Source organism: Argiope bruennichi, chromosome 4, assembly GCF_947563725.1.
Source record: "Argiope bruennichi chromosome 4, qqArgBrue1.1, whole genome shotgun sequence".
Classification (NCBI taxonomy): Eukaryota; Metazoa; Arthropoda; class Arachnida; order Araneae; family Araneidae; genus Argiope; species Argiope bruennichi.
In genome coordinates this window covers 120190545-120207046 of record NC_079154.1, presented here as the reverse complement: position 1 = coordinate 120207046, position 16502 = coordinate 120190545, and the positions used below count along the sequence as shown (strand labels likewise).

Here is a 16502-nt window from a genome sequence, read left to right as displayed (position 1 = left end):
CATCTGCTTCGAATAACAACATCTTGAGCAAATGAAACTTTTTCTATTAAATGGCTCCGCGTTTGACGACTATTAAATGGCTCCGCGTTTGACGACTGAAAAAACATTTGGCGCGTATTCTTAAGAGATACAGCTCCTTGGCTTAGCTTGGCGACAAAACTTTATTTACAGCAACCTGCGTTTCACTTTGACCCGCTTGGGGAGATGTTCCTTACTCCCCATCATTACAATACCGCATCCCAGCCTTGTAGCGGTGGGACCAGTTCCGGTTGAAGTCAAAACACCTGATCGTATCGCACCTGATTACAGGACACAGGTTTTTCGCAATATGATTGTTTTTCTTTTGTGAACTTCTCCGTAGTAAAACAGAAATGTGAATCTTTTCAATACTGGACGTCTTACCTGCAAATATATATATATTTTGCAGTTAATAAATAATTTATTGCATCATCAAATTTACTTCGATGAGAATGTGCATCAATTTGAAAATGCGGCTTAAAATTGAAAGGACGTGTTCACTATGATCGTGTTGTGAATGTGTTTATCTAAAAAAATGTTGGAGACATTTAGAGTTGTGATTAAGCTGATGGATAAATGTTGATGAAATATTTCCTTCATCATGAAACTGTTTATTTATCCGGTCATATTTTTGTTGTTTACATCACTTTGTGAAGGCGGTGGGCCTAATTTAGACAACTGTGATTGGACTGGAAGGTGAGTGATTAAATTTGGATTGTTCGTAATATTATTAAAATAATTATAGCATCTCATTATTTTTTTTAATGTACACAAGCTCAGTATAATTTACTAAATATTAAACATTTCTAAAATCCTATTATCAGATGATCTTTTTATTAGTACAATTTTCTCATTTATTAATTAAAGCTATTGTGTGTTTTTAGAGTATTAAGTAAGTTGCCAACGTCATTTAATAAAAAATAAATTTCTATTTTAAATAAATACCTATTTTGTATGAAATTTGTTAATGCGCTTGATTAACATTGAATAAGCGTTGTCTTGCATAACAATTTGGTGGGAAAACAAAATTTTAAGTCGAGAATATTTCATTTGCCTTATCTTATTTAACAACGAAGAGTACCATTTTATTTATCACATTTTATTTAATAATGAAATGCCTCTTACTCTTTTAGTTTTCTCTTTTTACTCTTACGTTTACTCTTTTTTTTTTTTTTTTTTTTTTTGTATTATTAAATGAGCTTAAATTTTCCTGTATAATCACTTAAAAAACTAGTATAATAAATAATAAATGTGCATTATTTCTTCATAAAAGACGTTACTGTTGGTATAATATTAAATAAGCATCAACATGTGTTAAAATATGTTGAAAGTTATACTCTTTTATTCAAGATCGAAATTCTTTTTTCTGCTTTTTAAAAAAAATAATAATTTTCCTCCTTTTTTTTTTAAATCCTAAAATATCATATTTTTTTCCTTTCTTTTGGACAATAGTTATTATTATGACTGTTGGAAAATGTATATTATCATAGAAGTATTTTTAACTAATACTTCTTCTATACGATACTCTCATATTAAGACAGTGATTTGAAAGAAAAAAAAAATATATTACTAAAATTAGTTTTATGCAAGCATTTCTTCCTAAGAGAAAACATTATTTTCGATTCAACTGAATCCCACTGATAATATATTTTTAGTTTATTTAGTAAATTCAAAACTGATAACTTTACAAAATCAGTGTCATTCTAAAATGGCACTGACGCCATAATTTTTCATTTTCCAACGCACTGACAAGTAAAATGAGCTATAGGCTTGTATCCATCCTTTTTCAGGTTGACACCCAACATTGCAAAGAATTTCAAGGTTTCCACATACTTTGAGGCGCCAAATTACGATCGTACTTCCCTACTCTATATTTTGCGGTTTTTGTGGTTTAAACAATGTTTTTTTTTGTTTTTATTTTTTATTTTTTTTAGATAATATAATGAAATTAACTTCGTATAGATAACGTTAGAATGCAATTTGAAATTGCAGAGTTTCGTGTCAATATCAAATATTCTCTGTAAAAGCATATTATATAAAATAAAGAGGGAATATTAAATTTCCAGCTCAGAATATTAATATTGAGTGAATGCATTGTTCTATTACGCAGATGTTTTATTTTTTGTTAAATTCTTCGCCTAATTTCATATTATATTAGTTAATTTACTCATTAGTGGATCAATTGAATATATAACATTATTTTGCTGCGCGTCATTAAGGGAGTTCTATTTTGTAAAATGAGACAAAAAATTTTATTTTAATCATGACGTAATTTGAAATGTTTTTCAATGTATAACGCAATAGTGAGATGCACAAATATATAATATCTAAATGACAGATTTGAAGTAAAAATAATTTACATAACTTATAAGTCATGTTTCAGAAATTTTCCTCCAAACTTTTCATAAAGAACTGGATAAAAATGTGAACAACTTTGTAAGAAATCTAAATTAAGGCGACTGAAATTTGCAATTGTGCTGATTTAAATAATTTCATTAAACATTGACATGTCTAAATTAACTTCATTTTTCAATACTATTTAACTTATTTGAATTTGAACATTGTGGTCGAACTAACTAAGTGCTACTTTTTTTATACTTCTTTTCTTTTTTTAAATACTCTTAGCACTTAAAAGTGAGTAATAAATACTTTTAGTAGCTCTATTTGCTGCATTACGATGCAAGTATTTGTAATTGTGTTATAGAACAAGAAAACTGTTATCCCTAGAGTACATGAAACTCAGTGTAATAAAACGTTACCAATTGATGATTGGCATATATCTATTACCTATTTTCTTTTCTTTCTTTCTTCTGTCATTTCTTTCCTCCCAATAGCTCTCAGAATGGATAAGTCCTTCTATTTTGTGTCATCTCTCCGACAGTGTGAGTTAGCCTCAAAATTAATTTTATAATATAAATCGTAATTTAAAAATTCTTTGTTTTGTCGTTGTTTCTTCCTTGCTTTGAATTTTAGTTTTGTAATTTTTCGGAAATGATAGGAGTTTTCCTCTATTTCTAAGACTGGAATTTGTCGATTAAATTTTAAGAGCAATCGCGGAACTCTAAGATCTTAGTAAGATTCACAAAAGCAGAAAATTAAATTTCATACCCTTACAAGGTTTTATAAGATCTCATGACCCTTAACAAAAAATGCGCCAACCCCTTGCGATGTCCTGCTGAGCAACTTGACAAGATAATGTTGGGACAAAATATCAAATGCCCCGTCCACCCTTACTTTCTCTACTAGGGGAAGTGAACAAAAGGGAGAGAGAGTGATATGTTCCAAAGGGTTCACAGGTGTGCATAGCTTGTTCAGAACTAAGTGGTATGGATTGCAAAAAGGGGAGTGTTCCAACTGTACTTGCACAAAAGATGCCTGTTGTGGGTGAATATGAGAAACCCTCTGAAAAGTCATTCTCATGGAATGGGAGGTGATGGATGTTGACCATAAGTCATCTTCCTTTTGAGAAACATGAATTATGTATCTTTTTGGATGCTACTTTTCCAAGTGAGAACAAAAAGACCTTCCACAATTATTATTGACCTTCAGCATTGGTAGGAGATTTTCTTCCTTTCCTGAAAAATGAATTATGTATTTCTTAAAGTAGTACTTTCCCAACCCAGAAATTAAAAGTCGTCTCACGATTAATGATGACTGGTAGGAAGTTTTCTTCCATTGTACCCGTTTGAAAGTTACTTGCCCTTGTGTGAAAATAAGTCACTCTATGATAACAGATGAGAACAAGCGGTGACAGACGGTGTTCTTTCCAGATATGAGTTATGTACCTGTGTATTCCTAGCCAAAAGATGAAATGAATGCGGAAACGGGATATTGTCAAGTCCACAGGTGTGCTATGTTTCGTCTCTGTCACGATATACATCATATTTCAATAGACAGAGACACAAAAGATGTGTGCAACTCATTTAGGTGCATATGTGTCTATTATGGCCAAGTCGAATTTATCTTTTAAGAGTCAAAAGTTAGTCATCTTTTAAATGTGCACGGCTGCTTTTTGTAGTTTGAGAATTCAGAATTCCTTTATAACTATTTTGTTATTATTGAAGATGGTCTGTATGAGTGAATGTTTTATTTTGCGCAAACGTGCTGTGGTATTTGCAACAACAAGATTTATCTATAAATCAATAACTTTTATACAAATCTCATGGAGTTAAGTAAAATGTTCCATTTTAAAGGTCAGTATTTGATTCAATGTACCAATTTGGATTCCTCTGACAATATCATCGAATTTTTGTGAACTAACTTCTAATTTTTTAATTCGTGTACGCTTATCATGTGCACGGAAAATAAAATGTGTGTGAAATAAAAAATCAAAATGTTTTTGAAAAAACTAAAATAAAAAGGATGATTACTATTACAAAAAATTCCATCGTGTTAATACAAAGATAAAATATTTATATCCTCATCACACAATAGGTAAATGCATAAAATAATTCTAAAATTAAATTGTAGGTGTAAAATGTGCTCGCAAAATTCTTTAAAAATATGAAAAAAAGAAAATATTTAAAATTGGTGAGAAAACTGCTTTTTTAAGTTTTAACTTTTTGATAAAATGTTAAAACATTTTAACAATTTTGATAAAATGTTTCTGTATAAATGACTTCTGTTAAAAGGGTCTCTAGTGTAATCTGATTTGAATCATATTGGCCTGAAATATAGTATCAAAAGCCGTGTCAAAAATAATGATAATCAGTAAATTGACAAAAAGGCTTCATTCGTTATAAAAAAATGAAATTTGTATATATGGTGAATGTCACATATTGTAACAAGAACATGAATGAAATAATTGCAGAAATTATTTATTATTAAAATTGTGCTTACAAGGAATCTATTTAGGGCGCAGATTTAATGAAAAGCGCAAGGCATGCGCAACTTTATTCAGTTAGTCACGTGCCACACGGCGATGCACGTGTCATGTTATGGTGGGTTATCTAAGCTCTTTCAATGAATGCTTATCGTTTGTTGACAGAAAGTCGCGTGGCTTTCTGGGAAAACGGTTCTCAGATGCAGCGGTTACCACTTCTGTTAATCCAAAAGATTGATGGACTTGATATAAAATTCGATATAGTAAAAAATTAAACATAGTGAACTGTTTAGAATAGATTAGGGTTTCCGAGATTATAGAAGAGCTTCAAGTCCCTCCCCATTTTATCCCCCTTTTGATTGAGGAAAAGGGTGGAGGTTATTGCCCCATTTTTGTTTAAAGTTTTCTTTTGTGATCACTAAGTTACAAAAAAAAAAAAAAAAAAATCAGATTGCATTATTTAATTTTAAACTTAAGCAAATTCTATACCACAAGATACCTATTTTGTAAATTAATTTTTTAAAGAAAGATTTTCTTAAAAAGCAGCTCTTACTCATAAATACTAAAATAGTTGGAAAAACTAGACTACAGTACACCCCCGATTATCCGCGGAATTGGGTGGCGCGGCCGCAGCGGATAACAAAAATCGCAGATAATCCGAAAAAAAGCTAAAAACGGGTATAGCAAAAGAGAAAACAGTCATTCCAACTTTGAAAAAATCGTTTTATGTACAATAAAACGTAAAATAAACAGCAGGAAATGTTTAATTAACGCTTAATATTTTAGTATATCACTCAAAACTAACCTAAAATGCATTTTGTTGATGAAAACAAAAAAGTGCTTTGTATTTACGAGAGGCGTCAAGGATACACAGAAAAATTAATACATGTGTACTGTTTTAATACTGTAATGTATTATGTAATTACAAAAGCATAACTGTAAAACTACACCTTTTTGAAGAAATCAGTCATTTGTGTTTGCTTCTTGCTTTGGAAGCATTTTCTCTTTGCTTAGAAGCAACAACAACAACAAAAAAAAAAAAACGTAGTGCGGCAGGTGCGGATAATCGGGAGTCTACTATATTTTATTTTGACTATTCTAATATTGCTGTACTGAGTTTACGTATTTCCCACTGATTAGGATTACGAAATTATTTACAGGTCAGCGTTTCGTGCGATATTTTGTGTAAAATAAGCAGAATGTATTAAAAACGCTATTTTAATTTAAATTATTTTACTAAAATTTTCAAATAATTGTTAACCATCTTGAAACGTATTTATACATTAACATCATTTTTAATTATTTTAATGCATATATATTATAGTTTCTAACTACATTGCATTTAAAATAATTCCTGATCACTCAAATTCCATCTTTTCTGTATCTTTAATTTCTAATTTAATTCGAGCTATTATTTTTTCCACCACACTAAAATGCTGAATCTACAAACTCCTTCTTAAAATTAAATAAGTTTCGAATACTTTTTAAAATATGTTCTTAAGAGCTCTTTAACAGTTGTCGGATAAAAATGTATTAGAATCTTGCGCATTTAAACTAAAGAAAATACAAAATAAAGAAACGATTGCATTTTTAATATTCCAGAATTTTACATGCTTTGCTACAGATTAAATGAAATTTTATCATGTAGCCTATGATAAATAGGTGTAGTAGTAGTTGTTGTTTTCTGCATCATTAACGTTTTCTCGTTACAAAATTTTTATCATTTAGGATAAACTAAATGTTATAAAATAGTAGTGAAAGAGGCAAATTAACATCGAATTAAAGAAACAAATTTGTTAGAAAGCATTGCACGGCAAATTATTATACTTTTTGAATTCTGTTTAGAGGAAATGCTTAAATAATTTATTATTACAATTTTTTTTAATTTTTTTTATAAAATAACAATTGTTCTTGAATTAATTAAGATTATGATTTGATAAATAGGCATGAATATAATTTTTTTGCAATAGATTAAATATGATCGAATATGATTTTGTAACGCCTTATTTTTCTTCCATTATTTAGTTCTTTTTCTATAATCGACAACATACTAAAATTCTTGTTTCCATTGATTGAAATTTTTGTTTGAATATATATATATATATATATATATATATATATATATATAATATGTAACAATTATGGGAATCCTGTCGGCTTTTTAAATCTGTAACATTATTTGTTGTGAAGCAGGATGCAGTTTGAAGACTGTGAAGAGACTTTTTATCTTTTTAAATTCTTTTTAATCCATCTGGAAAGCATAATTATTTACAAGCAGAGACGCGGACAAGACGTCCGCCACAGCGCAGTACAAAAGCCGAAGTGGGGAAGAAGGGCCGAAATAAATTATCCCTCGCCTTATATAACCTTAGATTTTGATAGGGAAAATATTTCTTCATTGTGCTAATATATTAATAAGATTCTGATAACGATTTCTGGCGCATGTCAATCACATGTAAGGGAAACACAGGGATCTTTTAAGAAAGAATGTGCTTACTGGACATTTTTTACCCCTTCACGCCGAGCGTGTGAATGTATCGGCGGTTAGTCGATTCAGCAGTTTTATAAAGCTTCTCTTGAATTAATTAAGTAGAGAAAGTGGAATTGGATCACGAAATAAGAGAATATTTTAGAATGAAGTTACTATGGGCTAAATTAAGATAAAATCTTGGAAATTAATTAAATTGAAATTAAAAGTTTAAAATATCATTACATATATAATCTTTGCTCCCCCGCCCCCATCGCTACGACGCCAAAAAGCGGGATAATTCTAAATTTCGCAAGTTTTTCAGCAATGTATTTATTGACAAATAACATAAATTACAATTCTGTACATCATTAAAGCTTCTAATTGGAACTATATTTCTTTCTCTAACAATTTAGATCTTAGTTATTTGATAACTTATTGGAACTAACTAATTTCATTATCTTAGTTTGAGTTTTAATTCTGATAATGAGTCGTATACATCAAGAATATAATTTTACATATTTTTTCGAAAAAAAAATAATGAAAGGTTTTATATCTTACTGTTACTCAATCTTACAACCATAATGAGACCTTTTCAGAATTTTCAGCTGCTATTACTCGATACTGGATAAAAGCACTTTTTTCACATTTTTGTAAAAAATTTTTTTTTTATCCCAGTTCGATTGAATAAAATGCATCCATAACACAGGCATCTTTTCGAGTTTGACACAATTCCACTTGAAGAATAGCTGTAAAAAGATTCAGTCAGCCGCAAAATCATTCACACTACGCTTTGTAACAGCAACAACACTCGACATCTTACGATTTGGGGTTCCGATTTCTAAAGGAACCAATTATTACAAGGTATACCCCGAGCCGTGATAATAGGCCGTAAAATATGTGGACCACAGGGGGGCAGTTCTGTACCTTCATCTGCCCTCCCCCCTTAGCCTTTGTAATTCAGACTAAAGTATGGCCTGTACTGTAAGGATACTGGAGAAAAATAGTGTTGAATATTACCAGAATAATATAGCATAGATGTTGGACTTGCAGCGTACATGACTTAAATGGTAAACTCAGCTTGTGGTAGGGAATCTTTACCTCAGGTAGGTTTGTTAAGTGGTTTGCTTTGAAGTAGGATTTCAGTTACGGAAAGAAATGAGTCACACCTGTGCATTTTTGAAGTGCCCATTATATTTATTTGTTTATTTATTTCGGTGAAAAAATAATTGAAGATTTTGAAAGTACTTAGGGATGTTTCCGGTGCAGAATATTCGAAATCTCTCCCCGAAATATGTTTATATATTATAATGATATTTTTTTTTAAGAACCGAGTTTATAAAATGTGTTCCACTCATCTTCCATTTAAGAACGAAAAAAATTTCCATGGCTTTAAATTTAAATGGAAATGTTTATGATTACTTCAAAAGGTGTAAACAAACACTCACAAAATCGTATTGAAAATATTACGCGCTATTTTCAATTCTTCTATTTTAATTCGAAAACAGATACATTTTACTTTAATGATGGAATAATTTTCGTTAAGAGGTTTCGTTTCGTTAATTGGAAAAATATTAAAGAAATCATTTTTCTTTAATTGCCTGAATTACTTTCACAATGGAAATTAGATTTTTGTAAAACACTTTTTTCACAATGGAAATGAGAAAATCTGTAAAACATTTTTTCAAAAAAGGTTCTAAGCAAAATTTTAAAATATTAATTTCTGCATTTTGGATGTATTTATCAAAGTTATGCCGTAAATGTTTTATTTTTAGAAAATCGTGTCAAAAAAAAAAAACCATAACAGGAAACCAGGTATAAGCATAGCACGAATAATAAACAGGAAAAAAAAATTGCATTTTTTTTTTTTTTTTAATTTACGAATTCACGTTCATATTTTGAGGAAAATTTTGTTACATTTCATTTATTGTAAAGTTTTCTCACCACTTAATTAAAAAAAAAATGCGAATGTTTTTGTAGAGAAATCAAGATATTTAGTGATGCGTAATCATCCTTTGTTATATTTTCATTGGACTTATTTCGCGCAAAAACATCCTTTCATTCAAAATCAAATAATTCTTTCACTTTTTGAAGATGAAATTTTTAACAAAGGTGTTTTATCATTTTTATTGTATTAAAAAAATTCCGTGTAATAAATCTTCTGTTCATAAATTTGAGCATTACCTTTTTGAATTGATTTTACATATGTTTTTTCCCATTGTAATAAAAAAAAGTGAACGAGATTATCTGTAATAAGTCCTTTAATTTTTTAAAATTATTATTTATTGAAAAAAGTCCTTCCTATCCTATTCGTAACTAGAAATATTTTTATGTTTCCAAATGAATGCGTGAGTAGGAATTTTAAATAATCAAGTATTAACTAATAATAAAAGAAGAATTAATTTTATTTATAAGTTATTTAGAAAATCTTTGTGAGATTTTTTGTAATTAAAATAACTTCCTAAATTTTTTTATGTTGCAGATTTTGGCAGAAAGAACAGCTGTCAAATTTTCTCTCTTTAAATTTTTATTTTATTCCATTCGCCTTATGACAAAATTGTGGTTTTGTATTTTTTTTTTAAAACTACTTTAGGTTTTTTTATAATATTAAAATATCTTGTTTCTTTCTAAAATAAAAAACAATGAAGCCTATTTAGATCCCCGGTGCACACAACTGATTTATATCCAACAAACATTACCGACAAAATGTCAGAAGACCAATTAGCGCTGTTGAGCTCATTGTTTACAACTGGTTACTGCATGTATACTTCCCACCTAGTTTGGGTACCCAACAGATCAATTGTGATACTTTTGCTGAATGTCGGAGATAAGCCTTATTCCTACGACCTGTGTCCGCCTTGAATCTGGCACATTTTGACCTCTTTCCCCTCTCTTGTGGTTTTCTGGGGTTCTTTGATGTCTGTTCATTTTACTGACAATTTGCGGGAAATTTCCGAAAGCCTTCCACAGGCGAGGTTGGTCCAACTATTGGTCAGTTGATAGATTTATGACCGAATCTGTAAGGTTGCAGGTCGTCTGAATGGGGCTATATGTGTGCAGTGCCCGACGGCTGTGAATGCACTTCATTCTATAATCGCCTTTCCAACATTTCAAAAGTCTAGATTTCTCTTGACACAAATCGGACATGGGACAAATTGGCAGAGCTTTTGGAATACTAATAAAGAACAGGGCTTTTGTGTCCTTGTGCCAAAATCTCAGCTTCTGAATCAGAAATCACGCCACTGAAGAGAGGGGAGGGGATGACTTTTAAAGCATTTGGAAATAAAAGACATCCATTATAGCTAGAAAACGGGCGATATGTAATTGGGTGCTCAGTGTCTTAATGCATGTCAAGTACCTAATTTTAAAAGGTTAAAACATCTCTCTCTATATATAAAATGCTTATGTAGACCTTAAAACAGGCCGAATTCGTGAATCGTCATTTAGCAATGGCTTACACGTTTAGTATTTGTATGCGTACCTCAGCTAAAAAGTATGGAGCAACACTTTTTTTTGGGGGGGGGGGGATGGATTGAATAATATGAAGTAAAATGAAAGTAAATCGATTAATTTTGATTAAAAATCGAAATAGTTGAAAAAGATAAGTTAAAGAAAATAAAAATATTGAAGAATCATTGGTTTTAGCATGGATGAACAAAACAGCGGTATATGTTTTAGATTATTAAACGAAATTTCCGATAAACAAGGGCATTTGCCAATTAATTTCGCCACTTAGAAGTTTAGCCCACCACTCAGAAAGTTCTATCATTATTTCCCAATTATGATTCAAAATAATATAATAAAAAATAGTATGGTTTTGATGTAATAAGATATATACGTTGAGGTTACAGACACGACTAAGTAATCTTATTAATGCTCGCCATCGGCGATTATTTCAGCGTTATTAGTATTATGTCGACCAGTTGCCGACGTCCTGGCATAGGGGTAGCGCGTCTTTCCCGTTATCTGGGCATCCCGCGTTCGAGTCCCGATTCGGGCATGGTTGTTCTTCTGTGTTCTATCTGTGAGGTGTATCAATGTGTTTCTCTGTAAAAAAGGGTTGTGCAAGCGATTGTGACGCATGAAGTAGCTATGTCGTACTCTTGGACCTAGTTGGCGCTACTGGCAAAACAAGAGACGCTCCTTCGGCTGAAATCGCTGACAGATAGCTGTCAGCGGGCTTGTAAGATGCCGTAAGTCACAACGCATGTCAACCGATTTCGATGAAATACTTGTTAAGGCAAAAAAAAAAAAAAAAAAAAAAAAAAAATTGATTTTTAAATGCAACAAAATTATATAATTTGCTTTCTAATATTTACATATAAATCTCTCGGATAATATTAATTTTAAAATTTGATGATTTGATTTTTAGAAATTAATGTTAACAATTCATGCAATTGGAAATAATTTAAATTTTCTTTTAGTAAGGAATGTATTTATAATTTTTTTATTACTAGCCGAAATGTATAACTATGGCGAATGAGGGAAATGAGTTAGAATCCCATGTGATCCCAAAAGAATGACAACGAGATTCCAGAACTCGAAGAATAACAACGAATTCTAGTTTTATTTATTTCTTTATTTCTAAAAAGATCATACTAAATTGGTTTTTTTTATTAAATCTATTTAATATATGATAAAAATTACATTCAGAAGAGAACACGAAATTCACACATTTTAATTTGTTTAATCAGAAGATCGATCCAAGACCGTTCGAAACTTGATTCTACCATACAGTCGTGCCTTCATTAAATTTGTTGAAGTCAAATGTTTGATAATTGATGTAGTGCAAATGTTTTGCGAAGAGATACGTACTCGAATGTGATGCTTGCCATCTGTCCAGCGTAAAAAAAAAAAGAAAGAAAGAAAAAATACACCCGAAAATTAACAGGGCGTAGCTATCAAAAAAGTTTTTGTTAAACTTTATTAATGAAAAGTAATGAAGATTAATTGCGGATTGAATTATAAATTTCTCTCCCAAACGAGTTCTTAGATGAGAAATAACCGCGACCTTTGTAACATTTTATCTTTAATTCCAGTATAATTGTGCAGATTTTACATACAAGTTATTGACTTGCAAGTGGATATTAATCAAATATCTAAAATAATCTAGAATATTTTTTGTGCCAACAAACTAAATATATTTGACAACTTTGAATTAAAAAAAATTTTTAAATTATGTATGTCATTTTCATACATAAACAGATAACCATTCAAGAACAAAAGGTAATTGTCTCCCCGAAACTTTCTCGCATATTCTCCAGATGAGATCCTATCTCCCCCCCCTTTCCCCCGCATAAAATTATGGGTCTCGAGTGAGGCTGCAAATACCTTGAAAGACATTAGAGAATAATAGTTATGAAATATAGACCTCTGCCATTAACATTTTAAGGAATCTATCGTGCGAATATGTATTTTGAACGTCTTTTTGTTGACCGTATAAAATCAGAATTAGACACGGAACTACAGGTAGTTACGAGATAATGTAGCGAAATTTCATTGATTTAAGTCATTTCGTTTATAAGCCGTTGTGTTAACATGCTTTCAAAATGACACGCCAAGAGACGGACGTCTCTTCTATAGATTTGGTTCAAAATTTCATAAGAATCTGTATTTTTGATGCTAAGCTTGCATACCAAATTTTATCTACTATCTATTTAATACCTTTGCATTTTGGAATTATCGAGTTCATTTTCTTACAAATAACCAAACATTAATCCTGTGAATGGATTTTATTCAAAATTTATTCGTTATTCCATATGCTAAATTTTATCTGTTTAGTTCAAGAGTTTTGGGTTATCGTTTTCATAAACAGACAGACATAATGTCAAAAATGTATCTTTCGAACTCAGGGAGAAGAAAAATGAAAATTCCACAAAATTACGAGTTAGAATTTTCCGACGCTCCTTTATACTTCCCTTCAATACTTCTCTATAGTTCGTATAGAATATCGTATCGTATATTCGTATCTCTATAGTTCGTATAGAATATCGTATCGTATATTCGTATCTCTATAGTTCGTATAGAATATCGTATCGTATATTCGCATCTCTATAGTTCGTATAGAATATCGTATCGTATATTCGTATTTCTATAGTTCGTATAGAATATCGTATCGTATATTCGTATCTCTATAGTTCGTATAGAATATCGTATCGTATATTCGTATCTCTATAGTTCGTATAGAATATCGTATCGTATATTCGTATCTCTATAGTTCGTATAGAATATCGTATCGTATATTCGTATCTCTATAGTTCGTATAGAATATCGTATCGTATATTCATATCTCTATAGTTCGTATAGAATATCGTATCGTATATTCGTATCTCTGTTGTATAGTTCGTGAAAGTTAAAAAAAATGATATGCTGTTTTAAAAAGACATGATTGTAAGTTATCAAATCTTTAAAATTTCAAAAGTATGCTAATTTCAAATTGCTTGCAAATAATTTATTGAGCTGCGATCAATTTAAACAGTATTTAAAGGAAAGGTGATTGATCGGGCCGAATAAATGTTTTGTTACCTTTACATTTACATTATTTCAATATATTTATTTGAACATAATAATTTTGAAATTAGACTAAGAATTTTAATAAAATTCTCTTATTAAGATCTTTAAAATTTAATTGCTGAACATTGCCATTGTAATAAAAAAAATAATTTCAGCTTGGTGGAAAAAGTCGCAGATTCAAATTCGTAACATAAGGAAATTACGAAGAATAATATATGTTCTTTTTCTGTAAGTCTTACACTGTAACCAGCTGCCTACTTAAAGATTTTTCTAATTGTGGATAGCAAATGATTGTGGGTGATCTAAGAAAACACTCCAAGGAAATCAAATGTTTCGTTAAAATTTTTCAGGAATTATTTGAAACTTCTGCCCCTAGTTCTTGAGTGTCTTGTAATAAAGTGACCAAATTTTATGAGCTTGAACCAGGATAGCTGAAAATATGTGCAGTCTGATTATACGATTTAAGTTTCTATGCTTTTTGTAACATTCCCCCCCCCCTATTTTTAAACCTATTATTTTAAACACCGTTCGAATATATATATATATATATATAAATTTTTTAAATTGTTAGTTGTGACCCCAGACAGATAGCTTAGAATTTCAACTTTACGCTCTTAAACATTTTCAGGACAATTTTTTTTAGGAGATTGTTAAAAATTTCATTGAAATTTATATTTTCATATTAGTTATATGTTTATCTTTTCATGCTATTTTCAAGTTGTTTTTAAATTAATGTATTAAGCTAAAAGTATAACCCCCTCTTTATCAAAACTAGTTAAAATACCTAGCATATGAAATATTGTAATTGTCAAAAAAATTTGTTGTGTTGTGACTTATGGCACTTTACAGTTACAGCAAGCCCGCTGACAGTTATCTGTCACCGATTTAAGCCGAGTGAGCGCTTCTTGTTTTTCCAGTAGCGCCAACTAGGGCAAGAGTACGACTTAGCTACTTCATGCGTCATATTCGCTTTCACAACCCTTTTTTACAGGGGGGGGGGCACATTCATACACCTCACAGATAGAAGAATAACCATGCTCGTATCCGGGATGTCCTGATTACTGGGACAACGCGCTACCCCTATTCCAGAACGTCGGCTCAAAAAATTTTACCTCAGGATTTTGTAGAAAGTTCACTCTTTGGCCAAAATTCCAGAGGCACATTTTAAACAATTTTGTCTATGAAGACGATAACTAAAAAGCGCTTTGAGCTAGACGAATGAAATTTGAGTTTAATCAATACTCCAAATAATGTCTAATTTTGCATGAAATCCAATCAGAAGAAAATTTGTTTGTCTGTTCGAATACAAATAAATATGATAACTACAAACAAGCTAGATGGCTTTCATAGATTTAGTATCTATAGCTCCGATCTGTATCAAATTTGGAATTCAATCCGTTATTGTATTGATTGTCATCAATTTGTACAGTCGCAAGCATGTAACAATTGCAGTGACTTAGATAAATGAGATCTTACTTCTAAACTTTTAGTTATGAATCAAATTTTGGTTCCAGTTGGTGGATAAAAAGACCACCAAAATGTATTATAGATTTTTTTTCTTCTCTATAATACGTCCCATAGCACTCATATACAAAAATAAAATGAACTATTTGGTGAACGTTGCCCTCACCATTTTGCAATTTGGAGAGTCCACTTCCGTTGTTTACTATTACAAGCAGATACCATCCATCTTTATCGCGATTATTAGCTAATAACAACTTTGTTGGTTTCAATTTTCTTTTTTAAATTTCTAAATTATTTAAGATTTTGAAATTTAAATGCAAGAAATTTCACACATATCTTTTTCTTCACAGCGGCACTCTGGAAATGGCTCTATCCAGAGGCGTTCAGCCTGTCTACCTCCGGTGCAACCAGGGCACCATCCGGTGGCACTATCCCCAGGGGGCTCTGAGGATCGTTCTGCAGTACAGATCGGCCGGAAGTCCCTTCAGTGCTTGCATCAGACGATCGAAAGGGTCATCGGGTGCCCGCATTTATCTTGCTGGCAAGAAAAAACTTCATCTAATATTCGGTTCTGAGGACCCCGTGGACTTGGTGAAATGCGTGTCTTCTCAAGAGGGTCAAGTGACTCTGTATATGGAAGCCGATCCCATTGCCGATCTTCTGCGAAGAGCAACGGCCGAATTCAGTTATCACTTGAAGAAGATTTCGAGGTTGCCGAATCAAAACTTGGCTGATGGTAAGATTTACCACTTTATTTATATTTTCGTGGACAGGTTGGCCTTATGAAATTTAATGATGCGGCCATTTTCTTTTTTGATGAAATATGCCTTATCCTTGATAGAATCAAGTTAATGCACCGTAGTTAAATGGTTATTTTGTTTGTTATTTTTTATACATTCTTTGTACTTATTTTTTGTATCTGAAGAAAAATAATTCAACAATGGGATTTTGATATATATGCACATTAAACACATTTATACATTTTAAACTTGCCATAAATTGGGAAATACATTTTTGGAAATTATATCTGTGGAAAAACTAGAAATAATCAAAACCCTTAAGGTTAAATCGCATTAAAAGAATAATCTAGCCTGAAGATTTTACTAAAGGTCACTGTCACGCAGAGATTCAAAGCAAGTTATTATTATTATTTATTTATTTCTGCTTGATGTTTGACTTTCATCGAAGTATTGATTCCCTAGTGACCCGAAAATCCCA

The 16502-nt window shown here is 31.0% G+C and overlaps 1 protein-coding gene across 1 annotated transcript in view; it reads left to right on the top strand.

Annotated features, from left to right (window-relative positions):
- Positions 1-238: 238 nt before the first annotated feature.
- The window catches only part of LOC129966115 (meteorin-like protein), a 30465-nt gene continuing 14201 nt past the window's right edge, over positions 239-16502 (top strand). The window contains exons 1-2 of the mRNA XM_056080495.1: positions 239-714; positions 15635-16020. Of these exons, the coding sequence (XP_055936470.1) occupies positions 620-714; positions 15635-16020 (481 nt within the window). The 5' untranslated portion in view covers positions 239-619. The remainder of the gene's footprint in view (positions 715-15634; positions 16021-16502) is intronic.